Source organism: Pholcus phalangioides, unplaced genomic scaffold (genome assembly GCF_987345545.1).
Source record: "Pholcus phalangioides strain wild (caught in Gottingen) unplaced genomic scaffold, Ppha-v1.0 ptg000015l_1, whole genome shotgun sequence".
Classification (NCBI taxonomy): Eukaryota; Metazoa; Arthropoda; class Arachnida; order Araneae; family Pholcidae; genus Pholcus; species Pholcus phalangioides.
The window spans coordinates 104,233,784-104,248,738 of NW_028301608.1; the positions used below are offsets into that span (position 1 = coordinate 104,233,784).

The 14,955-nt window shown below is 38.9% G+C and overlaps 1 protein-coding gene across 9 annotated transcripts in view; it reads right to left on the reverse strand.

The window, feature by feature from the left end:
- The window catches only part of by (focal adhesion protein tensin), a 174,170-nt gene that overhangs the window by 83,791 nt on the left and 75,424 nt on the right, over positions 1–14,955 (reverse strand). The window contains exon 1 of one of the 9 annotated variants that reach the window (XM_089244988.1): positions 9,855–10,598. The exons of 7 other annotated variants lie outside the window; for them this stretch is intronic. In XM_089244988.1, the coding sequence (XP_089101114.1) occupies positions 9,855–9,956 (102 nt within the window). In that variant the 5' untranslated portion in view covers positions 9,957–10,598. Of the gene's footprint in view, positions 1–9,854; positions 10,599–14,955 lie in introns of those variants that run through there. One more of the 9 variants, XM_089244987.1, reaches the window with a different exon arrangement.

Here is a 14,955-nt window from a genome sequence, read left to right on the forward strand (position 1 = left end):
TGCTCAAAGTGTCATCTCTAGGCTTTGGCAACGATTCCAAGATAACCGAAATATCAGTAGACGTTACAGTACAGGTCGCCCCCGAGTTACAACGCCGAATGAAGACCGGTATTTGGCAGTAACTGCCAAAAGAAGCAGACGGAGCACAGCATCCGACCTGTCTCGTCAGCTATCTGCAGCCACGGGTACCACAGTTTCAAGGCAAACCGTGTACAGACGTGTGGGAGATATTGGTCTATATGCTCGCAGGCCTGTCAGATGTGTTCCGCTCACGGCAACTCACTGTCGGCAGCGATTAGCCTGGAGTAGAGATCATGCAATGTGGACATCGTCACAGTGGGCTTGTGTGATGTTTTCCGTCGGACTTTTATATTGAGAACGCCAGGTACCCGTTACCACTAAGACAACATCATTGAACGACACCGTTACGGTGGGGTGGTGCAGCATCGCTCGTTTGGGGTGGAATTATACTGGGTTCCAGAACAGATCTCCATGTTCAAAACGGAACCATGAAAGCCCAAATTTATCGGGACATCATTCTGGAACAACATGTACGTTTGTTTAGGGGTGCCATGAACGCAAAATTTGTGTTTATGGATGGCAACGCCCGTCCTCATTGAGCAAACAACGTAAACGAATGCCTTGAATCTGAGGATATAACCCGTATGGAATGGCCAACATTCTAACCTGACTTGAATCCGATAGAGAATGTATGGGACATGCTTGGCCGACGAGTTGCAGCCCGTCAACCACCTCCTACATGTGTACCGGAACTTCGGAGAGCATTGCTTGCTGAGTGGAGTGATCTTCCCCAAGATCAGATCGATAATTTGGTACTCAGCATGCCTAGGCGTTGTACAGACTGTATTTCATCGCATGGGAGACATACAATGTATTAACCATCATACCAACCATGTAATAGAAAGTTTTTGTAAAGGAGATATTTTTTACAATTGCTCCAGGGAGCAAAAATCTTAGTTTTTATGAATGGTATCATACATACACCATCGTTTTTGTTCTTTATCTTTTGTTTAATAAATGGGCTTTATGAATAAGTAACGTTTGTTTTGTTTCTGAACCTTTATTTGCCGGAGCTGGCATTATCCTTAATTTATGGACATGAGTGTATTTTAAGTCAACAGCAGAGGACGCTAGTAAAAACATTTCTTTTCTGGCGCACGCATCAACACATTTTTGATAACTTTCTTATAATTCCTTAACACCCCAAATTACACAAAATTTTTACATATGACATGATATGATTACTGATTAATATAAATAACATTCGAGCAGTTCCGAAATCCCCCCCCCCCCCATCACCAACAATAATGGAAATCAGATTAAGGGCAATCGAACTGTCGGCAGGAAAACGGAAATTCAAACCCTTTCATTTTGATGGCAATCAATTTATCCAATTAATTTGTACTACGGGTTGAAGATTTTAAACCTTAAAATTCTTTTGAAGTTTAAGTTTCTAATGCTAAAAATACGTTAAAATGCATTACGTAAAAATACGTTAAATGCATTAAGTACTACAGAGTACGGCTTCTAAAATTCACGAATAAACATAAAACAATAGACATTTACAGCTGGAAAAATTCAAAAAAGACATTTTTGCAACAAAAAAAACTTTGAAAATAGGCAAGAAAAAGGCATTTTATATGGCATTTTGCCCAAACTTACGGGCATCAGTCATGGTGCACAGCTCCTGACCAACACCATCTATAGCAAAAGGCCTCCGCGCGAAACTCCTGACGTCACTGAAGTAGGACATTCCACCTAGTCATTGAATATACTCCAATAAAGGTAAAGATATCGCACACGTCGGCCTGCTATATCCAATGGCTACAGGTGAAACGCCCTACTTCAGTGACGTCATGAGATTCGAGTGGAGGCCTTCTGCTATAGATGGTGTTGTCCTGATACACTGACGTGGATCAGAGTTTCCCAACTTTTCCAAATACAAGGGCTTAATTTTTACGACAGATTCGTTAACTTACTCTAATCTGGTCTGGTCTTTTTATATTTTAGCATTTGTAAATATTAATAATGTTTATGGTGTTTACTGAATAAAATTCTCATTTAATTATAATTAATTTTTCAGGCATCTGTGGACCACAGGTTCAAAAAAACGCGGGCCTAAAGGAACGCATGACATCCTACGGATAGCTTAAATGTTTGAGTGAGAGCGAGAGAATAAAAGCGTCTTTTCAACTCATTTCCTAAGAGCAATACGGTGCTCAGTGAATGGGTGCTTGATGTTTGCACCCGATTTCTTACGAATTAATGGTCCAACACCAATGAAGTTACATTCAAGAAGTACAATATCATTATGATAAGTTTCCCACATATTTCATGTGCCATATGGGTGCTCTTCTTCTTCTGATGATGATGATGATGGGCATAGAACAGGGATTCTTGATCTTTTGTGTTCCACGGACCCTTTTTTCCAATAAAATGAAAGCCATGAACCCTCTTTTCAAAATAACATTCAGTGCAATGTAAAAACAAAGGAGTTGGATGTTAAATCTCTCCCAGGACTCTCAAGGGGTCCGCGGACTTCTGGTTATACACTCCTAGCACTGATAGTGCTTTCGCGACCTGGAAGAAAATTCATGAAGAAATCCTAGGCGAATCACTAGAGAAAGTTGAACTCCCATTTTGTTTATTAATGCAGACCCATTGCTTTAGAAAAGAAAGAATAGATTTTTGTTCAGAATGGATTTTTTGAATATGATTATATGACCACTTATTTTTCTCGACAATAACCAATGCCGCGCTACTATAGGTTACGTATTGCGCATAGAAGTTCAATCTGATGAATATAACTCTTTGACGATGGGGAACGGCATCGCAATAAGTTCTCTCAAGGTGCCGCGCCCGTCCACTTGAGATTCCTTCATTGCGTGAGATCTTTTCCTCCCTTATGTTTGCTATCAATGGAACGGATTGTGGCCACCTGATCAAATAATATGGGGCATTTACTTCCTTTCAGAATAGAACACACTCGATCACGTAGCGCAAAAACCGATATAATTTATTGGAAGTTCATTCCACGATAGGTTTCAAAACCTTAAAGCTCGCAGGTGAATAAACAAAGAAAAGGGTGATACATTCGTAGATTTTTTTTTTTCTAGAAACAATTACAGAATGACCATGAATAAGGTCATGAACATTAAAATCACGACATGGCCGGTAATAGCACGTTTTTCTTGGCGAACCAGAGCTTGATAGTATTTTCGCCATTACTAATTCGTGCATCATGGAAACTGTCCGAAATACTCTCATATGACATAAAAAATGACTCATCAGGAAGACATACATGTGAATGTGACATGTCGCAACTGAAATGACATAGAATAACATGTTCTGAAAATGTGGTTTTTGTTTTGGAATCTTACACTCAACGAGCGCCGAAACATAGTGATCAGCTAATAACGGACCCTATGCCAGTGGTTCTCAAACTTTTTACTCGTGATTCCCTTGCACAGCCGCAGATGAACCGTTCATCTGCGGCTCCTCAGAATAGTTAAGTAGATATTGTGTGTTGCATTCATAAAAGAATCACTTCAAAGCATAACGTCAATATTTCCAGCTCATCGCGAAGAACCTGAAAAAAGTTGGCGACGTCCCTAGGAGCCGCACCGCACACTTTGAGAAACACTGTCACGTGCATTCAGTTAACCTCACTGGCATTGATTGGATGAGAATTCGTGTGTGATGTTGAAGTATTGCTGCCCACGTATTGTTGACTGGAATCCACAGTTCTTCGTAGTTTCAAAGACACGAAAGAGTATTCGTTCAACGTTCAGAGATGACGATGTCTCAGATTCTCGACTGAAGAGACCTCGGTGATCGTGGTAGCTTAATGGTACAGCACACACGTACAATACAGAATAGGTCGTTAAGGCCAATCACTTTCCCTGTTCATGCCCACAAAACATGAAAGTTTTCATACGAAAGCCATACATGATAGGTATACGTGTTCAGTCATACCTGTCGGGTAAACCTGAACGAGTGTGTGTGGCGGCTTTAAAGAAGTGTCAAGCCATCCTGCTGGGACTGCCTACTGATATTTGATATGCGGATTGATGTCGTTGTTGACGACGGTCCTTGGTTTGTAGGCTAGTGCAAAACGTCACCAACGTTGCTATCATTGTACTCGTTGTTCGTACCTGAAGGAATCTGGTATGAGCCAGCCATTTATGCTCACGGTAACCCATAGTATTTCTGCCATGCGCTACCAAACTGTCATGTTGACGAGCTGTCATTGGTCAACAGTTGGTTTTAGGTAAAGCATGGCTACAAACATGTTTGGGATCGGAATTGCCGAAATTAGGGGAAATTTAACCTTTTGCTGCCCTATGTTGAGTCCATTTCGACTAAGGACAGCATATCAACGGCCCCTTTTAATATTATGAAGACCCGTGTGAATTCGGCTTCTTGGCAAAACTCATAAACTACACAAAACTGCAAAGGGACAAACATCCAGGGACGTTCCGCATTGTGGGCGAGGTGTTATAAAGTACGAACCGTACCAACAAACTGCCGAAAAAACCTCTGGACCGCAAAGGATTAAGGAGGCGAGATATTTCAGAGTTGCAGATATACAAGGCATCAAATTAGGCGAGATTTCAGGTAAATAAAAGAAACCACATGATCATTTCTGTCGCACCACAGTCATTTTCAAATAGAAAACAAAACAAGCGTCCCAAAAAAAAAGTGACAGTGGTAATAACAACGGGTAACTAAACGTTGTAACTAAAAAACTCAAGATGGCGAGATATCAATGACTTCACCTTTTATCTCTCGCTGGAATTCAATGTTAACAATTCAGGAATTCAAGAACAATCTCGTGACTGCAATCATTTTTTTAGACCGTATTACTGTAACGCGATAGTGACCGTACGATGGAAGCTTTTGATATCAATTATTACATAGATAAGTTTGCGGAAGAGCAAAGACACAAACAGAAAAAAAAAAAAACGAGGAATTCGGTAATGATACCGAGATATAGGAAATGTAGCATTATTTATAGTATTATAAGAGAGGCTATTACGTTGGCTATGAGATAGCGTTTCATCACCCGTTATCACTGGGATATATATACGGAAGGAACTGTTTGTGTGTTTGTTGGTTCAGAAATCTAATTATACGTTTTTCGTTGGAACTTGTTCAATCGTTCGTCAAATGTCAAGGCCCTTTTTTCCCATTTTCTATCTTTGATATCAAGGTGAAATATATATTTTTTTTATCCGTGTTTGATTCAGAAATTGATATGTGGGTTGTGTGTGTGCGTATTTTAGCGTAAATTGAAAATGCTATTTTCGTTGGATAAATAGAGATTTTTTTTTTAGAGGTTGACTAAAACGATTGAATAGTGTCCTACAGTTATTACTTTTTTCACTGGGTTCAGGTCTGGTTCCGCGTTTTATTATTAAGAACGTGAGAGTTAACAGATGGCGTGTGAGACTGGAGTAGTTTTTTTCTTCTTTTTATGGTCAGAATATTGAAATTGGTGGCTTTGAAACGAAAATCCACGCATTTATGAGGCTTCTGCTCTATGCAAAAAATGTGGTTGTAATGGTGTGTAATAGTGAATAATTTTTTTTTCGGGACTGGCCATCATGGTAGATGTACCATGGTGTCGTCTTTACGTGCGTCCACTCCAGACCAGGCTGTGTGCTTTGGGGGGGGGGGGGCTACGATAATGGAAAGTAGAACAAAAACTGTACATTATGGGTCAATTAATGTTTACCTCTATTAGTAGAACAAGGTGAAAATTTTTAAATTAATATTACGAATCACTGAAACTTTTTCGTCACACGGGCCACAACTGGGGAAAGTAGGCATGTCTGGTGCCGGGGCACCAATTTTTCTAGTTGCGGCACTTATCTCACGAATATTTTCGTACCGAGCATCTGGTCAGGGCGGCACGGCTGTACTAACTCATGAGTCAACCCAGGCTCGTCCAAGGGGCTTTGAGTGCATAGAGAGGCCCTCCATGATAAAAGGATTTGGTGTTATAGTCCCAAGAGTGAGAATTTAAATTAACTGTCATTTTTTCAAATAACTGAAATTACATTTTGTACAAGGGTTCATAGTGCTGTTGCGACAACCCTGGCGACCCCTGTGTATCAGATAATAAGATAGTAGGCAATAGCATCTTTACCAGCGGCTTACAACATTTTCAGGATAAGTACTTTGTAGCCCCCTTCTACCCAGAAATGAGCAGAAGGTTTGCGTACAACACTTAGAAAGCCGTAAGAAGCGTGCGTTGCGTAGGGCCTTCTTAAGAGCATCATGGACCCCCCGGGCCAAATGATTTTTCTGCAGCCCTACTAGGCAAATTCACGAATGTTCCAACCACATCTCATTTTTGTGAAGCCCCTCGGGCCATGCCCGGTTGGGCCGTCGGCATGGGAACTGCGGTAAAACTGACGTTGCGTTTTCCTTTAAATGTAAAAAGGCTTTCGTATCACTGGAAATGAGTAGTACGTGTGCGTACTCCTGGGGGAAAATGCGTAATAGATATGCGTACTCCTATAAATGCGTAGTAAATGCTCATACTTCTATAAAAATGGGAAGTAAATGAGCATACCCCCCCCCCCCCAGAAATGAGTAAAAAATTTGTAATGAATATACTTTGCAAAGCCTTAACCCCTTTTTTTTCACATTGCTCGTTTTTATTGTCATTACTGACAATTTTCCGCGTAGCCCCGCATGTCTCGCCACGTATTTCTAAAAGAGAAACGCGTATCACAAATCGGAAACCAGTGACGTAAAATTTGAAGTAGTGTTCCGTTGTTTGGCGCTATCTCTAGTACACTGCTCTTCTCCACTTTTAAAGTTAATAGTGCGTCGATTAGTATTAGTTTTTGTTCGGATTCGAACAACTTTCCGAATTTTCGAATAAGATGGACCGAAGATTTAAAAATTAAAATATTCTATGCTTAGAGCGAGAGAGAGAACCTACGTATCGTGAAATACAATTGTCCGAAGTAACTATTGTCATTCCGATCGTGTTTGTAACGCGTGACCAAGACAAAGGAGAGAACTCAATCAACCACAAATTACCGATGCCATAAATCATAGCATAAATTACTTGATAAAATCGACTCGATGAGTTTGTTTTTAACAAAAAAATAGACCGCTCATCTTTCGTCGGAATGGTCGCTATCTACATACATTCTCATCAGTCAACGAAATGATAACTGTAAAGTGTGTTAATCTCAAGGAAAAACATTTTTCTCGATAACATGGTTTACAGTGTCCGCCTCAGATTCCATTAAAACAAGTACTTTAATTTTATCTCATCCTATCATCCTACCGGAGCGTTTCAGTAATTCTGCATTGCCCGAAAAAAGCGGGGGAATCAAATCATATTTCAGGGCCCGTTTTTAGCTTATACGTGTATAATAAATGCCCTTAAGCTGGGAAATCCTGAATCTGATTGCCAATGGCAAAATGAAATGCTGAAATGAGAAATATAAAAATCAATTAACATGCAGAATATGAATAATTTTTTCAATAGTTTGAAAGGGCCTGTTGGGCTCAGGCTCCCGTTCCTTTTCATAGTTGGCCCACGCTCATGCTATTGAAATTACATTTTAATTGTAAGATAGATTTCAAATTGAATTGCTTACTTTTATGAATTTTTTCACTGATTTATGAAATTGTAATTTTGTTTTTAACAATTTCTGCTAGGAATGAAATTAATTTTACTTGATTGAGGAAAATGTTACTGATAATTACAAAAAATATAAAAATTCCAAAATATAGAATTAGATATTTTACTTGATTGCAACGTCAACGCCATTTTTTATAGTTTTAATTAAGTAGTAGATTAACACCTTTAGAGTGACTTCCGAGTCCAGTTCGGGCAACAGGAAAAAATTTATATTTGTGATTTGATGGTTATATTTGTGATTAAAAAAGGTGTTTTCTTCTCCATGAAGCCCGAATTCAGATCGTTTATCTTTTTTTTATTGATATAATGCTCGACAACAAAGAGAGAAGATTTCCATTTTTGGTGCATTTTTCTGAAATAAGTTACAGTATCAATAGGGGAATTTAACATTTCCTTTTTGATAGTAACATTTTTATTCTTACTTTTAACGGCCCATTGGGTTTATTCCCGGAAGGTTTGAGATTCCAAACTTAATTTACGAAACGAAAATTTCGTTCATTTCAACAATTGATAATTTTTCAGCAAATTTAATTTTTTAAACAACCTAATTTAGTGGTAGAGTAATTTTTCTTTGTTTTCAATTTGAATGTTGATTCTACGGACATAGGCAAGTTCAAAAACCATACAGGAAATTTCTGTTCACGAATTTTTCGGTTCATATTCTTTAAACTGAAGGACCAAAAGGGAAAATATATATAAAAGGAAAAAAAAACTATCAAAAATGAATCCAAATTTGAATTCGAGCTGTAAAAAATATAATGAAGAGAGAATATATTACCCCTTGGTACATGAAGTCGAAGCCTCGACCAAGCCTTGAGGAGCTTTAGATTAAAGATTTTCTGGATTTATTCTGTTTATTTCATTTATTTATCTACATACAACCCTAGAAGGCATGAATGCTCTTACACGGGGCATGGAAAAATGCACAAAAAGCATGTAAAAAAATCCATGTAAAGAAAAGCAGCCAAGTACAGACAAATGCATAATTATTATTGATACAAATTTAAAGAGTTATTATTATTTTTGTAATTTATATTTTTTTATAGATTTTTTTTTTATACAAGAATTATAGCCTGCGTTGCGTATATTCAGAGAAAGTGGAAAAGAAAGCAGGATTCAAGGGGGAACCATCTAGCGCAGTGGTTTTCAACCTTTGGAAGCCCGTGGCCCGGTTTCATTTATTTTTGTAAAAAGGAAAGCCCGGTCAAATACACGACTAATGGAAAATGAATGGGAGAAAATGAAACGGGAGATCAGTCGTGCGCCTTTATGACTGATGTCACGGCCCAGTACCGGCCCGCGGCCCGACGGTTAAGAAACAATGATCTAGAGCTGCGTTTCTCAAGGGGTCCTCAGAACTCAGATGGTCTTGATAATTTAATTACAGTAAAATTAAAATTATTAAGTTGTATTTCTCTATCATTAAAGATATTCATTTAGGTTCAATTAAGAAATTAGGGCCCATTTAATTTATGGGTCCGCCAAATCATTGTGTCCCTTAGCTTCTGTTAGACCTCGGGTTCTTGCGGAAATTTCAAGGGGATCGTTACAGGGATATACGTCTGTTAGCTTCGACGAGGAAAATAACCAACTCATTGTTTTTACATTGCTTCACAATAAATACCATTTTGCGTAGAGTGGTTCGTGGAACTTAATCTTATTGGTATAAAGGGTCTGTGGGACACAAAAGGTCGAGAACTGCTGTGTTAGACGTTAGCAGGGCAGTCTTAAGAGTATCATGGGCCCGTCCCCGGGCCAAGTGGTTTTTCGGAGGCCCTACCTGGTAAATCCTAGAAAATTTCAACCGGATCTCATTTTTGTGAGGCCCCTCTTCTCTTCAGGCCCCCGGGCCGTATCCGGGTGGCCCATGCGTTAAGACGGCACTTTTATGAGCTCTTGCCAATTGTGAAACATAACATCGACATCCATGGATCAGTGTCAAAAATTTTAAGTTAGCCAGTGAATCAGTCTACAAGTGTAAGTGTATATGGGTTCATGATCGGGCCCTAACGAGCCAACACTGAACCCTAAAGTTTCTCCACACACGTACATTGCACCAATGAAACCTCGGGTAAACGGGAACATTTAGCCACAATCCTACTATAATAATAAGTAAAAATAAATATTATTTTATACATCCCGAAATCAACAATTCACCACTCACCCTCCTCTCGAGTCTATGGCAGGAACATCGGCAATTAGGCGACGGGCTGCGGTGCGTGATGATAGGCCTGTTCATTCCTCGCTTCCGCCTGAAACATCCCATCTCAATGGGATAAAAACGGATCAAACAGACCACAAGATGGATCTCCAACTATTACATCCGTTCATTTAAATCGTCCAACATCTTTTTATTTATTTTTTCATCCACGAGCAATCAATGTCACAAAATCCAATCCACACATCACAAAATTCAATCAATTTTTTTTTTCGATGACCACCGCTCCTAGTTCCTCACACCACGGATCCAACGACATCAATCACATCACACCCTTAAAAAATCTCCACAGTGTAAAGAAATTTTCAACGGTGTCACATCCACAAGAATCATCCCGCGAATGATTCACGTCATTATCCATAATTCCAGAAAGATCCAATGAAAAATATATCATTCGTTGTCCGTCTAATCATCCGTTTCCAGTCATCCTTCAGAGAGGTATCAATCAAAAAGTGGCACCGATAAGAAAATTTCGTTCCGGGTGGAAAGTTACTAGACACATGTCTTCCTTGACGTCCAATTTTTTAAAAATTAACTAATTTTGGATTAATTAATTCGCGAACCACTTTCTCTTGAATGCACATTGTTAGAATAGAGAGAGAGAGAGCGGGAATTTGTGTTGAAGAAAGAGCGAACGAGCGCGTGCGCGCCACACACGCTGTTTGAGGATTTTTTGCTGCTGCAATGAGTGAGATGGTTATAACCTCTCTCTGGCTATGGATGGCTATGGGGAAGAGGAACGAACATAGCCCATGCGCATGCTCTTTGACGTCAAGGTCAAGGAAGAGGGAGGACATGGAATTTTTTTTTTTTTTTTCTTATACTTAAGATGGATAGGACGCAATTGTCAAACAGCAAAGAGTATCTCCTTCAAACTACTTCTCTACAATTTTTCTTAAATTCTACGTGTAACTATAACGTAACGTTAGTCGTATTCACTGGAAGGATATTAGAAAGTAGTGCTGTTGTGTGTCTTTTCGGTAGTGTGTATATTGTGTATCTTTTAAGAGGAAAATGATGATAATACTGCTTAGTTTGTGGGAAAACACTTAACTCGCGGTAATTGAAAGGCGTCTCTGATCAGGGAGGAGATTAGAAAATGCACGTAATTGATAACTTTTCCTGGAAAAAATGTGGTTTAGGGGTGTTTTTTCGGGCCTTTGCGGTCCTAAAAATACTGAAGTATAAGTTCGAAGTCGCCCGTATGGGTGTGTGAAAGGTTCGGTCACAGAGGGTCCTCCGGTAATGGAAATTGAAAAAGACATTTAACTAATTTTTTCTAGTATGTAAAACAAAGTGGTTGAGCTTTAACTATGTACTAAATATAATAATTAATTATAAAATATAAAATATATTATCAAACATAAAAATTAATAGCTGTCTGGTCCTGGCCAGTGAGACATGACAACGGATAAGCCAAAGAAAACCCGTATCTCCGAATTAAACAGGGAACCCAAAATTATTGGAAGCTTTCAAAAGTTCTATAGTTATTTATTTTGTAAGTTGTTGTAAAATAAATACATTATTCATCATTATTGGAATAATGTATTTCTTCCATAAGTTCTCGAATTTTTTTTCATTAGTTTTCATTTTCTATCGATTCAAAATTTTTATCAATTCTGAATTTTCATTATGTTTCTGGAAATTTTTCTTCCATTTCGAATTTTTATCAACTCTGAATTTTTAATGATTTTCGATTTTCATTAATTTTTAATTTTTATCAATTTTCGATTTCTTTATCAATTCTGAACTTTTATCAATTTGGGGATATAATTATAGGATATTCGGAAATATGCTAGAAAAACTCCTGCACAAAAAATATAACAAAAAACAGAATGAAAGTCTGGGATTTTGATGACGATGACGGATTTCATTTCGGAATCAAAACAAGAAATAAATTCAGAATCTGCGAAAGAAATAATTCTAGACTGAGTGAAAGAAATACAATTTCAGAAATAATGAGTCTCGTCAATGATTTCGGGCCATTGTTTGTCTCGAATGCAGTTCTGTTGGCCCTCCTTCCATTAAGGTTTTATAGGTACCATTAGGCAGGGTCGTAGCTAGGGACGGGAGGGGGTGGGACAACTGACGGGTGGCAAACTTTAGTGGGGGGGGGCAGTTTTAGGTGGGAACGAAGAACACTATTACAAAATTATCGAATTTTAAAGCTGTGGGGGCGGCTGAGTCATGTTTGCCCTGGGCAGCAAAAAATTCTAGTTACGGCCCTGCCTTTAAGCGCCGTAAAACATTTTATCGATAAAATCACAGTAAAACCTCCCTGATTTGAAATAAAGTGATCATAGCCAATATCTAGTATGTGTACGTCATCTGATGTGGCTGTGACATCAAATATAATGTTTTAAAAACGAAGTGGCGCATTACCAGATCACTTGAGTGATCCGCATTACATTTTCAGATCACTTGAATGAACCACGGCATAGCTCAAGACAGGTGCTTCTTCACCGCTAGACCGGTACCGGGCCCTGACACGAGTCCAACTCGGCCGCGAGATATTTGCAGTTTCATTTTTCTCATTTACTTCCGATTAGTCGTGTGTATGACCAGGCCTTCTACTTACAAAAACAAACCGTACCGATGTTCTAGATCAATCAACAGTCTAGCGGTACATTTCCAGGTAACATAGACGACTCACAGTGCAGTTACACATCACTTAGGTATTCCACGGCACATTCCCAGATAACACTGGTGTCCCGCGGTACATTTCCAGGTAACTTAAGTAACCCACGACACATTTACAGACCAGTTCAATGACCTGCACGACGGTTCTGTTCCAGATCACTGAAGTGGCCCGCGACGCGTTTTCATACGTGCCCAAAGGTTGAGCACCCATGATATAAAACAGTGTTTTCCAAAGTGAGCAATATCATCCCCTGGTGGGCAATGGAATGGTCCAGCGGGAGGAGGGGGGAAGAAGCTACGGATTTAACATAGGATCTTATGGGTTCATTGAGTTGGGGTAAGTGAAAGAAAATAAATTCTGATGTGAAGGGGGCGATGTGGAGCAAAAAGTTTGGGAAACTAAAGCAGTGATTCCCAACGTGGTCGTTAACGCCCCCTAGGAAGCGATGGGATATTCCAGGGGGCGGTAGAAGCTACGAGTATAACATAGGATCCTATGGGTTAAATTGCGTTGGGGGGTTGCGGGAGAACAAAATTTCTGAAGAAGGGGGCCATAGGACGAAAAGGTTCGAAAACTGTGATCGAAAGCATAGTTTCTCAAACTTTGTATTCCATCGCCCCCTCACTCCAGAAATTTTTCCCTCATCGCCCCCAATTCAAGCGTACCCATAGGATCCTATGCTATACCCGTAGCTTCTATCGCCTCCCTGGATAATTCCATCGTCCACCAAGGGCTGATATTACCCACTTCGGGAACATTGACCTAAAGCAGCGGTTCTCAACCTTTTTTGCTTCGCGAAGTCCTTTCCAGTATATAATTTTTATGGCGGAGCCCTGTTTCACTCGAGGAGCCCTTTTTTTGTGCATAATTTTAATGGCAGAACCTTGTAGGCCTCCCTTATTTACTTATCTATCAAATTTACCGATACATTTTATTTTCCTCGAGTCGCCGCGGAGCCCCTCGGAGGTGCACACGGCTCCGCGGAGCACCGGTTGAGAACCACTGATCTAAAGGGTTTGTGGCCTTCATCTTCTTGGTAAAGGGCAGCTCTGGCTTTCGTCTAATTGTCGGAAAAATTCCGTGAAACACAAAAGGTTAAGAGCCACTTCTATAGACTAATAATATAATAATTATATTACTAGTCTCTCCCTCTATCATCTTATACGCGCAGTATATAGATCTCTCTGCTAATAATTTTTTTCCCTCTGTAAACTAAAAGACTAACCATTAATTGATGCTTTCAAGTGCTAATAACGAAGTTAATTATAAACTAATTAAATGACTATCAATATTATTAACATCATATAATCACTCATTGTACATGGAAACCATGAATGTCGATCATCACACAAGCTTATGGTCGATGACTCTTTAGACCCAACCGGATAACGTTAATTATTATGCACCCTTTTCTTATACAGACTCTAGTTCCGTTTGAATTAATTATAAAAACAAATTAGCATCACATAAAAATAATAACAGGAAAAAAAGTGGACTCCCTGGGTATATGAGACTAAGGAGATTTTTACGCTTTTCAATCATTCAATTTACGATTTTTCTCAGTTCTTTGTTCTTAAATGTATTTTCTCTCTCTCTCTCTCTCTCTTATCTTAACACCCGTAGAAAAATGGCCTCAGCTCATTAATGAAAGAAGAAGCCTGAAAATATTCTATAAAGGTGGAAAATAATAATAACAAAAAGGAAATTGCCTTAACGCTTGTCAAAACACATTTTCCTCCATTTTTCGTCCACGGTCATTACATATTATATAACAACACCTGAAGTCCTAATGAGTAACAGGAGAATAAAAAAAAATGGACATTAGAGGAAAAAAAAGAGGACAATCCTTGGATGTGTTTTTGGAGGAAAAAAAATTTTTTTTTTTCCTTTATTATAAGATATAATATATATATAGTGTCTGAAAAACTGAATCAAAGTTCATAAGAAATTCACGCACGACCTCAAGGTGTGCTCGTAACATGATCCTTATTTTGATTCCGTGCAAATTATAAGTGTCCAACGTGGAGAGAGAGAAAACCCGTCTCAAATTCGGGGTTGGGTTCTTCGTGTTGGTTTCGGATTTCTTCTGTGGTACAGCAAAAAAAAAAAAAAACCCAAAAAAAGATATGCTTTCGGAATATTAACTATAACGATAAGGGCTGTAGATTCCTGAATTTTATTAAACATGTCCGACAAAACAAACTTATGTGACCATCATACAAGAAAAACGAGCCTTCCATGTCGCTACGAAAGTCCTAAAGTAAATCAAGATGCCCATTTTAATTGTGACGTAAGTGAGCGCTATCGGTCATGTCAATGACCAGTCCAAATATTTAATTGAAAATTTCTTCGGTTGAAATTGGGAAAAATAAATCCGGTAAGAATATTGCGTTTGTATATTTTTTT